The 13,925-nt window shown below is 51.4% G+C and overlaps 1 protein-coding gene across 2 annotated transcripts in view; it reads left to right on the top strand.

The window, feature by feature from the left end:
- Positions 1-1,301: 1,301 nt before the first annotated feature.
- STAT5A (signal transducer and activator of transcription 5A) overlaps positions 1,302-13,925 on the top strand; it is a 20,498-nt gene continuing 7,874 nt past the window's right edge. Inside the window, exons 1-8 of one of the 2 annotated variants that reach the window (XM_003786342.3) lie at positions 1,302-2,016; positions 2,819-2,956; positions 3,305-3,461; positions 4,574-4,663; positions 6,978-7,152; positions 12,496-12,626; positions 12,886-13,037; positions 13,477-13,632. In XM_003786342.3, coding sequence (XP_003786390.1) covers positions 2,829-2,956; positions 3,305-3,461; positions 4,574-4,663; positions 6,978-7,152; positions 12,496-12,626; positions 12,886-13,037; positions 13,477-13,632 — 989 coding nt within the window. In that variant the 5' untranslated portion in view covers positions 1,302-2,016; positions 2,819-2,828. Of the gene's footprint in view, positions 2,017-2,778; positions 2,957-3,304; positions 3,462-4,573; positions 4,664-6,977; positions 7,153-12,495; positions 12,627-12,885; positions 13,038-13,476; positions 13,633-13,925 lie in introns of those variants that run through there. The other variant, XM_023511119.1, reaches the window with a different exon arrangement.

Here is a 13,925-nt window from a genome sequence, read left to right as displayed (position 1 = left end):
GGGCATACGTACTAAGTGGGACCCATCTCTCATGTGGCAACGAGTTTGGATCCACCACTGACAAACTGTGTGACCTTGGCCAAGTCACTTCCCCTCCCTGGTCTTTTTTTTTTTTTTTTCCTGTTTGTAAAATTGTCTTCATGGTCATTCCAGCTCTGACACTTTTCAGTCCAGCTAACCTTAGCTCTATGTGTCTGACCCTCCTGGCCCCAATCCATTGCACAGAACAAGGAAGGGGAGGGAGAGAGGCTCTGCTTCCCTGTAGAGTGTCTGAGAAGCAAGGCTTCTTTAATGCTTCATGCACCCTCTTACAATTTTTAATTTCTTTCCTTCGATCCTGCCAGTTAACATACCATGACACATGGAAGGCAGGCAGAACCCAGGCAATCCAGCAACCGTAGCTTTAAACTTCATTTATTCTGAAGTAAAAAGAATGAAACTCTCTGAGAGGCCTAGGTGAGTGGATTGCCTGAGCTCATGGGTTCCAGACCAGCCTGAGCAAGAGGGAGACCCCATCTCTAAAAATAGGCGGGTGTTTTGACAGGCGCCTGTAGTTCTAAATACTCAGGAGGCTGAGGCAATAGAATTGTTTGAGAACAAGACTTTGAGGTTGCTGCGAGCTATGACACATGGCACTCTACCGAGGGTGAAAAAGTGAGACTCTGTCCAAAAAAAAAAAAAAAAAAGAATGAAACTGGGGAGGTAGTGAGGGGCAAGAAGGGAGAGTAGGCTTCAGGAATGGAGAGAAAAGGGCAGATCCAAGAAGGAATTGGGAAGGGAGGGAGGCAGGCAGAGAAGAATGATTCCCCCCAGGACATGCAGTTTTGGCCCAGATGGGCTGTGAGTGGGCAGCAGGGCTGGCCCGTCCTCTGGGACTGCCAATACCAGCTGCCAGGCAAAGGGGAGGCCCAGAGGAGAGGGACGCTGGGCAAAGGGAATGGAAGGCTGCCATGTCAGCCTTACCCAACCTCTTGGGCTTTGTTGGAGGGATCTTGAGGAGGGGACTGTAACCCAGGCAAGGCTCTAGGAGGGATGATCACCGCTGGGGCAAGGCCTATAGGCAGTTGTGAGGTTGGGACTATTGAAGACAGCCCCTCCCTAGTCTTTCTGAAGGTAGAACGAGCCTGGGATGCCACTGGGCTGGGGGTGCTGGACAGTTTATGGGTCATAGTGTGTTGGCTAGGCTATGTGCCTACTGTGCAGCACTGGGCAAGCCCTTTCCTCTCTCTAGACTTCCATTCCTTACCTGCAAAATTGTGGAGGGGGGTGAGAGGGTTGAAATGTGACTGCCAGATGATTTTAGATGGTGGCAGGAATGGAAGGAGACGGGTGGGTGGGAGTGGGAGTGAGCTTGGCTTTTCTGAAATTCCCCAGTCCTTCCACTCCCAAAGGGTTTGCCTCTGAGGTCACAAAAGCTGTGCCTCCTCCCCACAACCCACATAAACACACACACAGTTACTTTTTAATTCTGGGGACTCAAAAGATGACACATGCCAGAGGTGGAAGGTGTCTCTGCTAGTAGTCCACCCTTCCCTCCTCCCTTTTAACAGATGGGAAAACTAAGGCCCCGGTTTGGGATTTCCCGGCCCTCCCACTCTGTCCCCCGGCTACTCGTGAGCCTCTCAGCCACCGCAGTCCTGGGACGCTCCCGCGGAGCCACAGGCGAGAGCCGGCTGGGACTCCCGGGGGGACCCCGCCGTCGGGGCAGCCCCTTGGCTGCCATCGCCCCGCCTCTCCGCCCGCCCTGCCCGGCTGCCGCTGCTGCGCACTTGCCGTGGAGCCAGCGACCCAGGGCGGAGGCGGGGAGAGAGCGACCGAGGCTGGGAGGGGTGTTGGCGAGGGCTCGCGCGCTGTGTATGGTCTATCTGAGGCAGCTGACCTTTGAGGAGGAAATCGCTGCTCTCTGCTCCTTCCTGTAGTAACAGCCGCCGCCGCCGCCGCCGCCAGGAGACCCGACTGGGAGCGAGAGCCGCGGGGTACAGCCAGCCCGGCTGTCGGACGGCTCGGCCCCACCAGGTGGGTGGCGCCGCGGCGCGTCCCGGGCGGCGCGCAGAGAGGGGGCATTGACCCACGCCCCTCTCCCGCGTGCTGGACCCCTGACATCCCTGGACTCGGAGCCCGACGGCCGGGCGTAGTGCAGGGATCGGTTCCGGCGCCGAGAGGGAGTTTTCGGTGTAGCGCAGGCGAGGGACCAGGGACGAGGGATGAGGGACGGGGATGAAGGCAGGCAACCGAGAGTGGGTGCCGTCCTGGCGCGCAGTGGAGAGAGGGCGCTGTCGTACTGGACCCAGGGGGAGACGCTAGAGCACAGATGGGGGGGCGAGCCGCAGGGGATAGCGTCGCTCTTTCCATCCCTCTTTCCTGAACAGCCCCAAGCACGTGTCCTAGAGGGCCAAGCCGTCGAGTGGGTACCATCGCGGGGTTGCCCTAACTTTGTAATGTAATATCTCCTCTTCCCAGAATGTGTGACTCTGGGTATCCTGGGCAGGGTGGGGGGATTCTTGCGGCCTCCACTACCAGTTTCTCTTTCGTTTTCTAGCCTCCTCCCCACCCTCCCCGGGAAGCCCCGTGGGGTGAGGAGAGAGGAAGACAGGGAGGGCACCTACCTCTTGAGAGCCCCCACCCCACCCCGCCGCAGCTTCAGCGGGTTCCTTGTTGAAGGGCATGGGCGGCCTTCCCTTCCTCACCATCTTTTCTCCCGCACAGGAAAGCGTGTCCGTGGGAGGGAAGGGGCTTGTTCTGACCATGGTCCAGGGATGGGCAAGCGTGGCAGGGCGTCTGCCTAGGAGGCGCCTCTGCAGCTGTCTGCTCGCCCTAGGTGAACGGCCATGGCGGGCTGGATTCAGGCCCAACAGCTGCAGGGAGATGCCCTGCGCCAGATGCAGGTGCTGTATGGGCAGCACTTCCCCATTGAGGTCCGGCACTACTTGGCACAGTGGATTGAGAGCCAGCCATGGTAAACGTCCGCCACCCCATCCCCGCGCCCACCCTGCGCCCTCCTCTGTGGGTCCCTCTGCAGGCCCCTCTGCCTCTAGTTCTACTCACTGCGGTTTGGGGTGACTCTGGTCCCATCCACAGATAGGGGAAGGGGCGGTGTCCCTTGGAAAGGGGAAGAGGGAAATGGGAGCCTGGGAGGACAGAGAGGATGTTTCTAGACTTTGATGCCTGTGGAGTTGCCAGGAACAAGTCTTGTGGGCCTTGGAGTGCCCTCAGTCACAAGCCTGGGATTTCCACTTCACTCTTGCTGCCTGATCTTAACCAAGGAGGTGCCACAACAGATTTCTCTCTCCTGCCCTGCCCCAAGGGATGCGATTGACCTGGATAATCCCCAGGACCGTGCCCAGGCTGCTCAGCTCCTGGAGGGCTTGGTGCAGGAGCTGCAGAAGAAGGCAGAGCACCAGGTGGGGGAAGATGGGTTTTTACTGAAGATCAAGCTGGGGCACTACGCAAAGCAGCTCCAGGTGGGTGTGGACTTGGGGCCATCTGCAGGGAGGCAGCCTTTACCCTTCTCCTTCTAGCATCAGAGCCCCTGGGTTTTTTCCTGGCCTGGGCACTGACTCACTATGTGACCATGGCAACTTTTCTTCAATTTCCCCCACCCCCTCTTTCTAAATCAGACCTGTCAGATTCCTTTAGCATATCACAAAGCGAGGGTGGGTGGTGTTTGTTCCTAGTAGAAGGAGGATGGGTGAACTGGCATTAGGGACAGATGAGGCAGAAAGGATGGAGGTAGACTGAGGCAGGAGTCCTTTGTTGGAAAAAGGAAGACCAACAGATTCTAGAAATGAGGGAATGAGACAACCAGACCTCCCTCTTGGGTTCTTTTAAAGATAGGAGGAGAGCAGGCTACCTTGGAGGCAAGAGCTAGATATGAGGGCTTGAATTAAGGTTTTAGAAATAAGATGTATTTTCTCCTTTACATGAGGGGATGGGGGGCATGGAGAAAGAGAGGGAGTCTTTGTGGAAACAGGGAAGGAGTGTGGGTGGTAATCAAAGTCAAGGATTTATTGGAACTCACTTGTATTTCTTAGAGAGTCCTTCTTAGATAGAAACACCAGAAATAAATGTTAGGGAAATAAATGTCCACTTCATAAGTGGGAGGAAATAGGGGAAATCTGAGGGGAAGCCAAATAGGAGCCCAGGGTCAGGAGTATGATAGGCAGTACCTTGACCTTGGCCTCAGATGCGCTGAGTCTAAAATCACCTGCTCACCTGCTCACTTACTTGGTAGCTTCTGGACAAATACTTGACTTCTCTGAGAATCAATTTGCTTATCTGTGAACCAAGGATTATAGTTTCTGCATATGGCATAGGGTTTCCATGCTGTGAGAGTCAAAGGAGATGATAGATTGGAAGTGCTTTGTAAAATTCTGCTTTCTGATTCTCTACAAACCAAATGTGAAGATTTGGGAGGGGAAGTGGAAGAAAGAAGACATGGAGGTGTTTGGGGTTAGTTCCTGAGGCTCCCTGGGAAAAACTGAGGCAGAGGCTGAGGGAGAGGAAGGGGTGGGCATGACATGGGGATGGGCACGGCTGGGGCAGACCACTGAGAGTTGCTGTTGGGCTCTTTCAGGATACATATGACCGCTGCCCCATGGAGCTGGTCCGCTGCATCCGGCACATTCTGTACAATGAACAGAGGCTGGTCCGGGAAGCCAACAATGTGAGTGTCCTGCGGGTATGGGGAGAGGAGCTGGGAGGTCATTCCATTTGCCTTTCTCTCCAGATGCAACTGTGTTTACATAAAATACTGTCATAAGGAAAGCACCAAAGAAATAAAAGTCATGAGCAAGTATCAGAGGCAGCATCCCCTGCTGGTGTGGAGTAACCCCCGGGTCCAGTCCCGCTTACCAGCTGTGTGACTGGAACAAGTTACTTAAGCTCTCTGAGCTCCTGTTTCTTCTGTTGTAAAGTGGAGATAGTAATAGTGCCTACCTTATGGGATTATTATGAGGTTTAAATGAGATAGTACATGCACCAAGTATAGACAGACTGATCACTGGAATAGGAAAGGAGGCCCTATGTACATGCACACCCACACACCTGGAAACTTGAAACGCAGACGACATTACCAATCACCAAGGGAAAAGACCTGACATTCAATAAATGGGGCTGAGGCCAAAATAAGAAAGTCTCCCTGGTAGTGTCTATGAGGAGAAACAGCTGAGGAACTGAGAGAGGCAGACTTAGAGAGGCGAGGCCCAAGGAGCAGGAACAGGACTCATCTTTCAAGTTCTGAAGTCAGGAAGATGTTGAACAGCTGCACGGGCCATGTTGCATGTGCTGTCATCTACAGTGAAGCAAAATGAAGTTCACAAAGTGATGTGACAGTTCAAAGTCTTAGAATAGTTCCCAGAGCACTCTTTTTGATCATTTATTATTATCGTTATGGACACTGATTTCAGGAACTTGACTGTTCACTCAGTAAACATTTGTTGAGGTCCTACTGTGTGTCTGATGCAGGGCTAGGACTAAAGAGACACATAAAGGCTTGGTCGCTGCCTAGAGGAGTTCTGGCAATGACAGAGTCTTTGGACATGAGCAGTGCTAAGGCGGCATATATGGGAAAAGTTCCTAACTCACATTGGGGCCTGCTGGCAGGGAAGTGTCCTGAGGACAGGGAAAGAACTACAGTAGGGAAACAGGGAGGGAAGGAAGGAAGTGGTATAACAGGTGGGGTGTGCCTACACCTGTAGTCCCAGCAACTCAGGAGGCTGAGGCGGAAGGATCCCTTGAGCCCTAGGAATTCAAGTCCAGCCTGGGCAATCTAATGAGACCTTGTCTCGTAAAAAAAAATAATAATAATAAAAACAACAGCATATTTAAGGGTGGGAAGGCATGAGCCATCTTATTACATTTGAAGTTTTGTAAGTAGTAAGAGCAACTGGGGAATATCTTGGTTGGGGGGACCATTCCTTCTCCCAGCCAGAAAGCTATTCTTGAACCCTCTGATGTGCTAGACCTTGGGGATATTGTGGTGCATGGGACAGACAAGTCTGAGCCCTTGAGGGCCTCACAGCCTTGTGCAGGGAGCAGACCAGAACAGCAGACCAGAAACAGAAGTACAAGATACTTTCAGGTCAGAGTAGTACTACTGTGAACTGGCCCATCCAGACAGCCCCTTTGGAAAGGTACTAGTTCAAGTGCTTGCCTCAGGAGGATTTGGTGCCAGAATGTTCCAGACTGATGGAACAAGCTCAAAGCCCTGAGGCAGGAACATGTGTGTGTGTTCAAGGAATAAAGACAGAAAGCACACATAGCTGCCACGCTCGGGCAGCAGGGACACTGCGGTGGAGGCAGGTGAGGGCTACCGGCCAGGCCAGTGGAGACTGGGGGAAGGAGTTTGGATTTTATTCTGTGAACACTTCATTGGAAAGTCCCCTCTCAGCCAGGTGGTGAAGGGATGGCTGGATCTAAGGAGACCTTGTTGATCCTTCCCTTGTAACTTCCTTTTTGGGTCTCCAGGGTACCTGCAAGGGGTTCTTCCTCTTCCCACTTCTTCAGTTATACGAAGGTTTTGAGTGAGGATGCAGGTGACATGTGTTCATGCAGTCCTGTTCCCCTCCATGTCCCAGGAACCTACCACAGTCATGGCCCTGGGTCAGTAAATGAATGTGGAATGAGGGGTCATCATCATTAGTAGGGAAACCCATGTGGCACCTGGGACATGTCGAGGGCTGGTTGCTCTGTGGGAAATTGGAGAGACCCTGTTTGGAATACTCCAGTGGAGGCCAGATCTGAAATAGAAGTTTGTACTGTGGAGGTGCCATTATCTTCAAGGTCATCTGTTTTTCCTCTCTCTTTCCTCTTTCTACCCCAATTTGGGCAAATTACTATTCTTCTGGCTCAGAAAAACCTCCCTTCTTCCCCTAGATTTGGAGTTTGGAGTCTATAGGCTCAGTGCTCCCCAAAGCCTGCATTTTTCTCCCATCCTCTCTGTCTGACGCTGCCCCGTGTTACCTCCACTCTGTCTCCAGTGCAGCTCTCCTGCTGGGGTACTGGCTGACGCCATGTCCCAGAAACACCTTCAGATCAACCAGACATTTGAGGAGCTGCGACTGGTCACTCAGGACACCGAGAACGAGCTGAAGAAGCTGCAGCAGACTCAGGAGTATTTCATCATCCAGTACCAGGAGAGCCTCAGGATCCAGGGTGAGGTGGGGTAGAGGGTACCATGTGTGGCCTGGGTGGGATCAAGGAACATTCTGTGAGCTCCTGCAGAGTAGGGGCTGGGTCACTGTCCACCTTCTCGGTGATTGAGCCCCTGCCATAGGTCAGGCTCTGAGCTAAACCCTTTGTGCACATTATTTAATGTAACCTTCACAACCATTGTATGAAGAGGACAGTTGCGTTACCCCTATTTTGCAGATGGTAACACTGAGGTTCAATGAGACCAAATAACTCTGCCTGGGTTACCTATAAGTTGCAGAACTGGACCAAACTAGAAATATGTCATAAAATCTATGTACTATACTAACTAATATTCTCTCCTTAATTGTAGTATTTTGTGAATATCTGAGCACATGTATAAATATGGGTAGAGTGTTTTCTAGTTTGAAGGAGGACTTGGGCTGGGTATCTGAAGTGGAACTCCTGGAGTGCACCTTCTTGAACCTCACAGATAGGATGTGGAATTAGGGGAGAGGGTGACAGTGGAAAATTCTCCTATGTCCTAAGTCTGTAGTCTGCCAGTGGTTGCAAGGCTGATAAGGCTGCGGGGAAAGAAAAAATTAACTTAGAAGGAATTAACCCCAGGTTCAATTTGAAGAGGCTTGAGACATGCCCTATCTCCTTCCCATTCCGGACTGACCCCAGAGATATATTACCTCATTCTAGTGAGAACAAGAAGTGTCAACCTGCCTTTACCTTTGATTTATTTATATATTTATTTTTTGAGACAAAGTCTTGCTCTGTTGCACCAGGCTAGAATGCTATGGCATCAACCTAGCTCCCAGCAACCTCCCTGGGCTCAAGTGATCCTCCTACCTCAGCCTTCTGAGTAGCTGGGACTACAGATGCCTGCCACCACACTGGCTAATTTTTCTATGTTTGTAGAAATTACTATTCACGTTGAAGTATTTTCTAATTGCTCTTGTGATTGTGTTACCCATATGTTATTTAGAAATCTGGTGTTTAGTTTCGGTTTTATTTTTTTAGATGGCATATTGTTAGTGATCAGAATATTGTTATTGATCTTAACATTGTCTTATTATTGAATCCCACTGTGATCAGAGAAAATACTCTGTGTGATCTCAGTTCTTTTTTTTTTTTTTTTTTTCGAGACAGAGCCTCAAGCTATCCCCCTGGGTAGAGTGCTATGGCATCACAACTCACAGCAACCTTAAACTCCTGGGCTCAAGCGAGTCTCCTGTCTCAGCCTCCCAAGTAGCTGGGACTACAGGCGCCCGCCACAATGCCAGGCTATTTTTTGGTTGTAGCCATCATTGTTGTTTTTTGGCGGGCCCGGGCTGGATTTGAACCCACCACCTCAGGTGTATGTGGCTGGCGCCTTAGCCACTTGAGCCACAGGCGCCGAGCCTGTGATCTCAGTTCTTATAAATTTATTGACACTTGTTTTGTGGCCCAGCAAATGATCTATCTTAGTAAAAACATATACTCGAAAAGAATGTATTATGTTCTATAGTAGTCATTTCATTAAAAATATCAATAATAAATCCAATAACGTTAACATAAAAGGTCAATTTTACAAAAAAACACAGAAACATAACATCTATTTATCTGTTTCAGGCTACTTTCCAAAAGAAAACTTCGAGAGTAGACAGGCATTGCTTTACATATTTGCATATCTCTTTAACGTTAGGCTAAACAGAGACAGCTGGATCTTGCATTCAATGTATTGTAATATCACACGTCTTGTAGCATCTGGAAAACTCCATTGGATACTTAAGTGATAGTAAGAGTGAAAATGGTAAGGAAAGTCTTATGAAATTATGCAAATGGTTTTGGCTCTGTGGGACTCCTATAAGGGTATTAGGAACCCTGCAGGAATTCCTGGTGTATACATGTTCTTTGAAAACCACTGATCTATGTCTTTATTGATTTTTTTTTTTTTTTCACACAGAGTCTCACTGTGTCACCCTGGGTAGAATGTCATGGCATCATAACTCACATCAACCTCAAACTCTTGGGCTCAAACAGTCCTCTTGCCTCAGCCTCCTGAGTAGATGGTACTACAGGCGCCTGCCACAACTCCCAGATACTTTTTTTATTTTTAGTAGAGATGAGGTCTTGCTCTTGCTCATGCTGGTTTCAAACTCCTGAGCTCAAGCAGTCCTCCCACCTCTGTCTCCTAGAGTGAAAGGATTAAAGGCATGAGCCAGTACACCTGGCCTGTTGATTTTTTTCTAATTGCTTTATCAGTTGCTGAAAGAACGGTATCAAAATCACCTATTATTGTGAAATTATCAACTTCAGTTCTATAATTATTTTCTTTATATATTTTGAAGCTTTGCTATTAGATGTATCCATATTTATAATTATTATGACTGTCTTTTCAACTGACATTATAATCAGATGAAATGTCTTTCTTTCTTTTTTTTTTTTTTTGAGACAGAGTCTCACTACATCACCCTCAGTAGAGTGCTGTGGGATCACAGTTCATAGCAACCTCAAACTCTTGAGCTTAAGCTATTCTTTTTCCTCAGCCTCCCAAGTAGCTGGAACTATAGGCGCCTGCCACAATGCCTGGCTATTTTTTGTTGTAGTTGTCATTGGTGTTTGAGCTGGCCTGGCTGGGTTCAAACCCACCAGCCTCAGTGTATGTGGCTGGTGCCCTACTTACTGAGCTATGGGTGCTGCCTAACTGTTATATTTAAGGTCTTTTCCTATGCTCTGTGACCAGCACATTCCTTAAACATCAGAGGTAGTGAGCAAATATTGGCAAGATTATCTAGCATGTCTTTTTCCCTTTCAAAATCACCCCAGGCTGAACTCAGAAAAAGGGCAGCCACTTCTGAGGTGGGAATGGGAGATTTCAGGCTGTTATTTCTACCAAGTCCTTTGAGTTTGGACGTATACATGAACCTGTACTTGGCTTTCTGTGTATGGGATTAAGTTTGGATTCTGGCTTGGGTTTGTACCCGTCATGCAGTGTCAGTTCAGCCTCGTGTATCAAGCTCACCATCAGGAACACAGACTGGGGATCTGCTTGTGCCAGGGAAGGCTCAGCTCCCTCCAGTGAAGCAGAACAGTTGTCCTGCATCTCCCTGGCCTCGTTCCCAGAAGCTTCTGCAGATTTCCAGGAGACACAAGGAGGGTCCCTTGCACAGGAGGCGGGCCCAGATGGTGGGATCACGACACCCTCCCTGTGGGTGGGCAGGGTCCCCCAGGTGGCCTTCCGGACCACTCAGATTCATTCTTCCTGCTCAGCACCCTGCAGTGAGATTGGAACCATCTTTCTGAGTTCCACTTTGGGGCTTTCCTGGCTGTCTTGAGTTACTTTTGTCTGTTCCAGCTTGTGCATTCCAAGGGGCAGGGAGGAGGTCAGTGTGACATGGCCCTCTGAGGCCAGCCAGGAACTTGACCCAGAACTGCCAATGTGCACATCTTCTCAGCTGCACCCAGGCAAGGATGCTGGGCTGTTCAAACAGGTTACTGGAAGGGAGCTGCAATCCCAGCATCTGGGAGAGTGGTTGTCTTTGTGAGGGAGGGATGGGTCTGCCAGCAAGGGAAGGTATACAGGTGGCAGTAACTGTGGAATGTTGGATTTCTTAGGATGGGTTCTTTGTTCTTGTTTTGACACAGTCTCATGCTGTCACCCTTGGGTAGAGTGCTGTGGTGTCATCATACCTCACAACCACCTCACTCTTTTTTTTTTTTTTTTGGCAGTTTTTGACTGGGGCTGGGCTTGAACCTGCCACCCCTGGTATATGGGGCCAGCACCCTACTCCATGAGTCACAGGCACTGCCTAACAACCGTAGTCTCTTGGGCTCAAGTGATCCTCCTGCCTCAGCCTCCTGAGTAGTAGCTGGGACTATAGGAGCCAGCCATGAAGCCCGGCTAGTTTTTCTATTTTCTGTAAAGGCAGGTCTCACTCTTGCTCAGGCTGGTCTCCAACTATGAGGTCAGGCAGTCCACCTGCCTCAGCCTCTCAGAGTGCTAGGATTACAGGTGTGAGCCACCGTGCCCCACCCTAGGCTGGGTTCTTGATATGCAGATGTTCCTTATATTACTCTTTGCACCTTTCACATGTCTTGAGGATTTCATGGTAGGTATTTTGAAGAAAGTATCAAAGTCCCCTTCCTAGCCATTGCTGAGATTCCTAACAGCTCCTGTGGGGAGAAGCTGCCATCTTTAACCCTTCCTTTCCTCAGAGAATGCTGCTGGTTCTGTGTCACCAAGGGGCCTGGATATTCTCCCTTACCCCCCTAACCTTTTTTTTTGAGACAAATTCTCTCTATGTTGCTTTCAGTAGAGTGCTGTGGCATCACAGCTCACAGCAACCTTGAACTCTTGGGCTTAAGCAATTCTCTTGCCTCAGGCTCCCAGTAGCTGGGACTACAGGCACCTGCCACAACACTTAGCTATTTTTTTTATTTTTCAGTTTTTTGGCTGAGGCTGGGTATGAACCCACCACCTCCGGCATATGGGGCTGGTGCCCTACTCCTTTGAGCCACAGGCTCCACCCTCGGCTATTTTTTTGTTGTAGTTGTCAATGTTGTTTGGCAGGTCCTGGGCCAGGTTTGAACCTACCACCTCTGGTGTATGTGGCTGGTGCCCTAGCATCTGAGCTACAGGTGCCGAGCCATCTACCCCTTTTCTGTCTGTCCATCTCTCTCTGAGATCATAGTGACCCAGCTGGACAAACTTGTCACCTTCTAGCACCTGGAGAAATTCCTTCCCTGAGGAGAGAGCCTGTGCTTAGGAGATGGGGCAGAGCCGCTGGGCCAGGGTCTCCCCAGTGACTACTGTGGTCAGAAGGGGCTGAGCAGCTGCTGGTGTCTGTCACCATTTATTCCTGTCCTGTCACCCATAACTAAGAAGGACTAATCTCACATAGAGAGAGCTTGTGCCTGCCAGGCTATTTCTTGAGCATCTTCCATTTTATCACTAATTTAATCTTCAAGCAACCACAGAGGCAGGTGACACATGTGGGGAAACTGAGGCATAGGAAAGTAAAGTGATTTGCCCAAGTTCACCCTGCTAGTGAAGGTCATGGACACACTTCCCATGCAGGCAGCCTGGCTTCAAGATGGGCCCTTGAAGCACCTGTGTGGGGCAGGTGGTAGGGGACAGGTAGGAGTCACCCTGAACTCCCCTTCACCCCTGTACAGGGGAAAGCTCAGAGTCAGCAGGCCGGTGAGCAGGGCCCAGGACTTCCCTCTGAGCCCATTCGCTTTTGCTTTGGCAGCCTATGTCAGGAACCCTTGGTGGTGTGAGCCGCCAAGGATCCTGCTTCAGCATAGGAGAGTCAGCTCCTCTAGTCTCCTGGGGACCCAGGAGGTGACAGCCATGGTGTCTTGTTCCCCCTCCAGCTCAGTTTGCCCAGCTGTCCCAGCTGAGCCCCCAGGAGCGTCTGAGCCGGGAGACGGCCCTGCAGCAGAAGCAGGTGTCCCTGGAAACCTGGCTGCAGCGCGAGGCCCAGACGCTGCAGCAGTACCGTGTGGTGAGTGGGTGCTGGGTCCCTACTCCCAGGCCCCGAGTGCCTGTCCTAAGTCTCTGGGGGCCCTACAGAAAGATAGAGTTAGTGTAAGAGCAAAACTAGGAGAGCAGGGACTCAGATCCTTCTTTCCTGGGGGGCATGTGAGGGGAACAGGTCGAGGGTGGGGAGAAGCCTGGGACCCAGGCACAGGCATTTCTGAGCCGGTCCCTGCAGCATTGTCTGTGGGAGCCCAGCAGGCCCTGCTGTCCCCACCTTTCTGCAGGAGCTGGCCGAGAAGCACCAGAAGACCCTGCAGCTGCTACGGAAGCAGCAGACCATCATTCTGGACGACGAGCTGATCCAGTGGAAGCGGCGGCAGCAGCTGGCTGGGAATGGCGGGCCCCCCGAGGGCAGCCTGGATGTGCTGCAGTCCTGGTAATGGGTGTAGAGGTGGCAGGGGCAGGCTGGCTGGGGTGGTGGCACCAGCTGCTTCTGCCTCCTGCACTGGGAGGTGCAGCCGGCTCCCTCTGCCTTGTGACAGCTCTTGTTTCACCAGTCAGCCTGGCTCTCAATCCAGACCTTATCTCCCATCAGTGCCACCTCCCTTAGGAGGGGAGTCACTGGCCTGGGGAACTGGACAGGACTCAGGTGTGCAGAGTGTCACTCAGGCTGTCTGGGCCTAAGTCAGGGTCACCCTCCTGTGTTATTTCTCTGCACTTCTGGAAGGCAGGGAGCTCTGCTCTGTGCCAGTGGGTGGGAGGCCTTGCTGGGTGAGGGGGGAGCTGTGTCATAGGGGTGCTCCCCAGCCCAGGAGCCTCCCAGGGGTCTGGAGGAGAAGCCATCATCTTCCCATTGTCCTGTTGCTCCCATGCAGGTGTGAGAAGTTGGCTGAGATCATCTGGCAGAACCGGCAGCAGATCCGCAGGGCTGAGCACCTCTGCCAGCAGCTGCCCATCCCCGGGCCAGTGGAGGAGATGCTGGCCGAAGTCAATGCCACCATCACAGACATCATCTCAGCCCTGGTGACCAGGTGACTACAGCCTCTTGGCCATAACCAGTGGGGTAGGGCCAGCTCCCATGGGGGTGATATGTGGGGGCAGAAGGGCCTTCCAGACCAGGAGCTCTGCTTCCTTCCTCGTCTCTCTTCCTGGCACCCCTTCCTGCTCTTTCTCCAGTTGCTGTGGCCCCTGGGCACCGCCCTTGCCCGGTTTCTATTGTGGACATGACAGGAGGTGCCCTCAGGCCCCGTAGCCCTTGCTGGCTGCTGAGTTCCTTTCCCTTCCCCTCCCCACCATCTCATGTCTCCCTGGGAGCAGTGCTGGG

The sequence above is a fragment of the Otolemur garnettii genome, unplaced genomic scaffold, assembly GCF_000181295.1.
Source record: "Otolemur garnettii isolate 467f Iridium unplaced genomic scaffold, OtoGar3 scaffold00018, whole genome shotgun sequence".
In the NCBI taxonomy this organism is placed as follows: Eukaryota; Metazoa; Chordata; class Mammalia; order Primates; family Galagidae; genus Otolemur; species Otolemur garnettii.
This window is presented reverse-complemented; position numbering and strand designations above follow the sequence as displayed.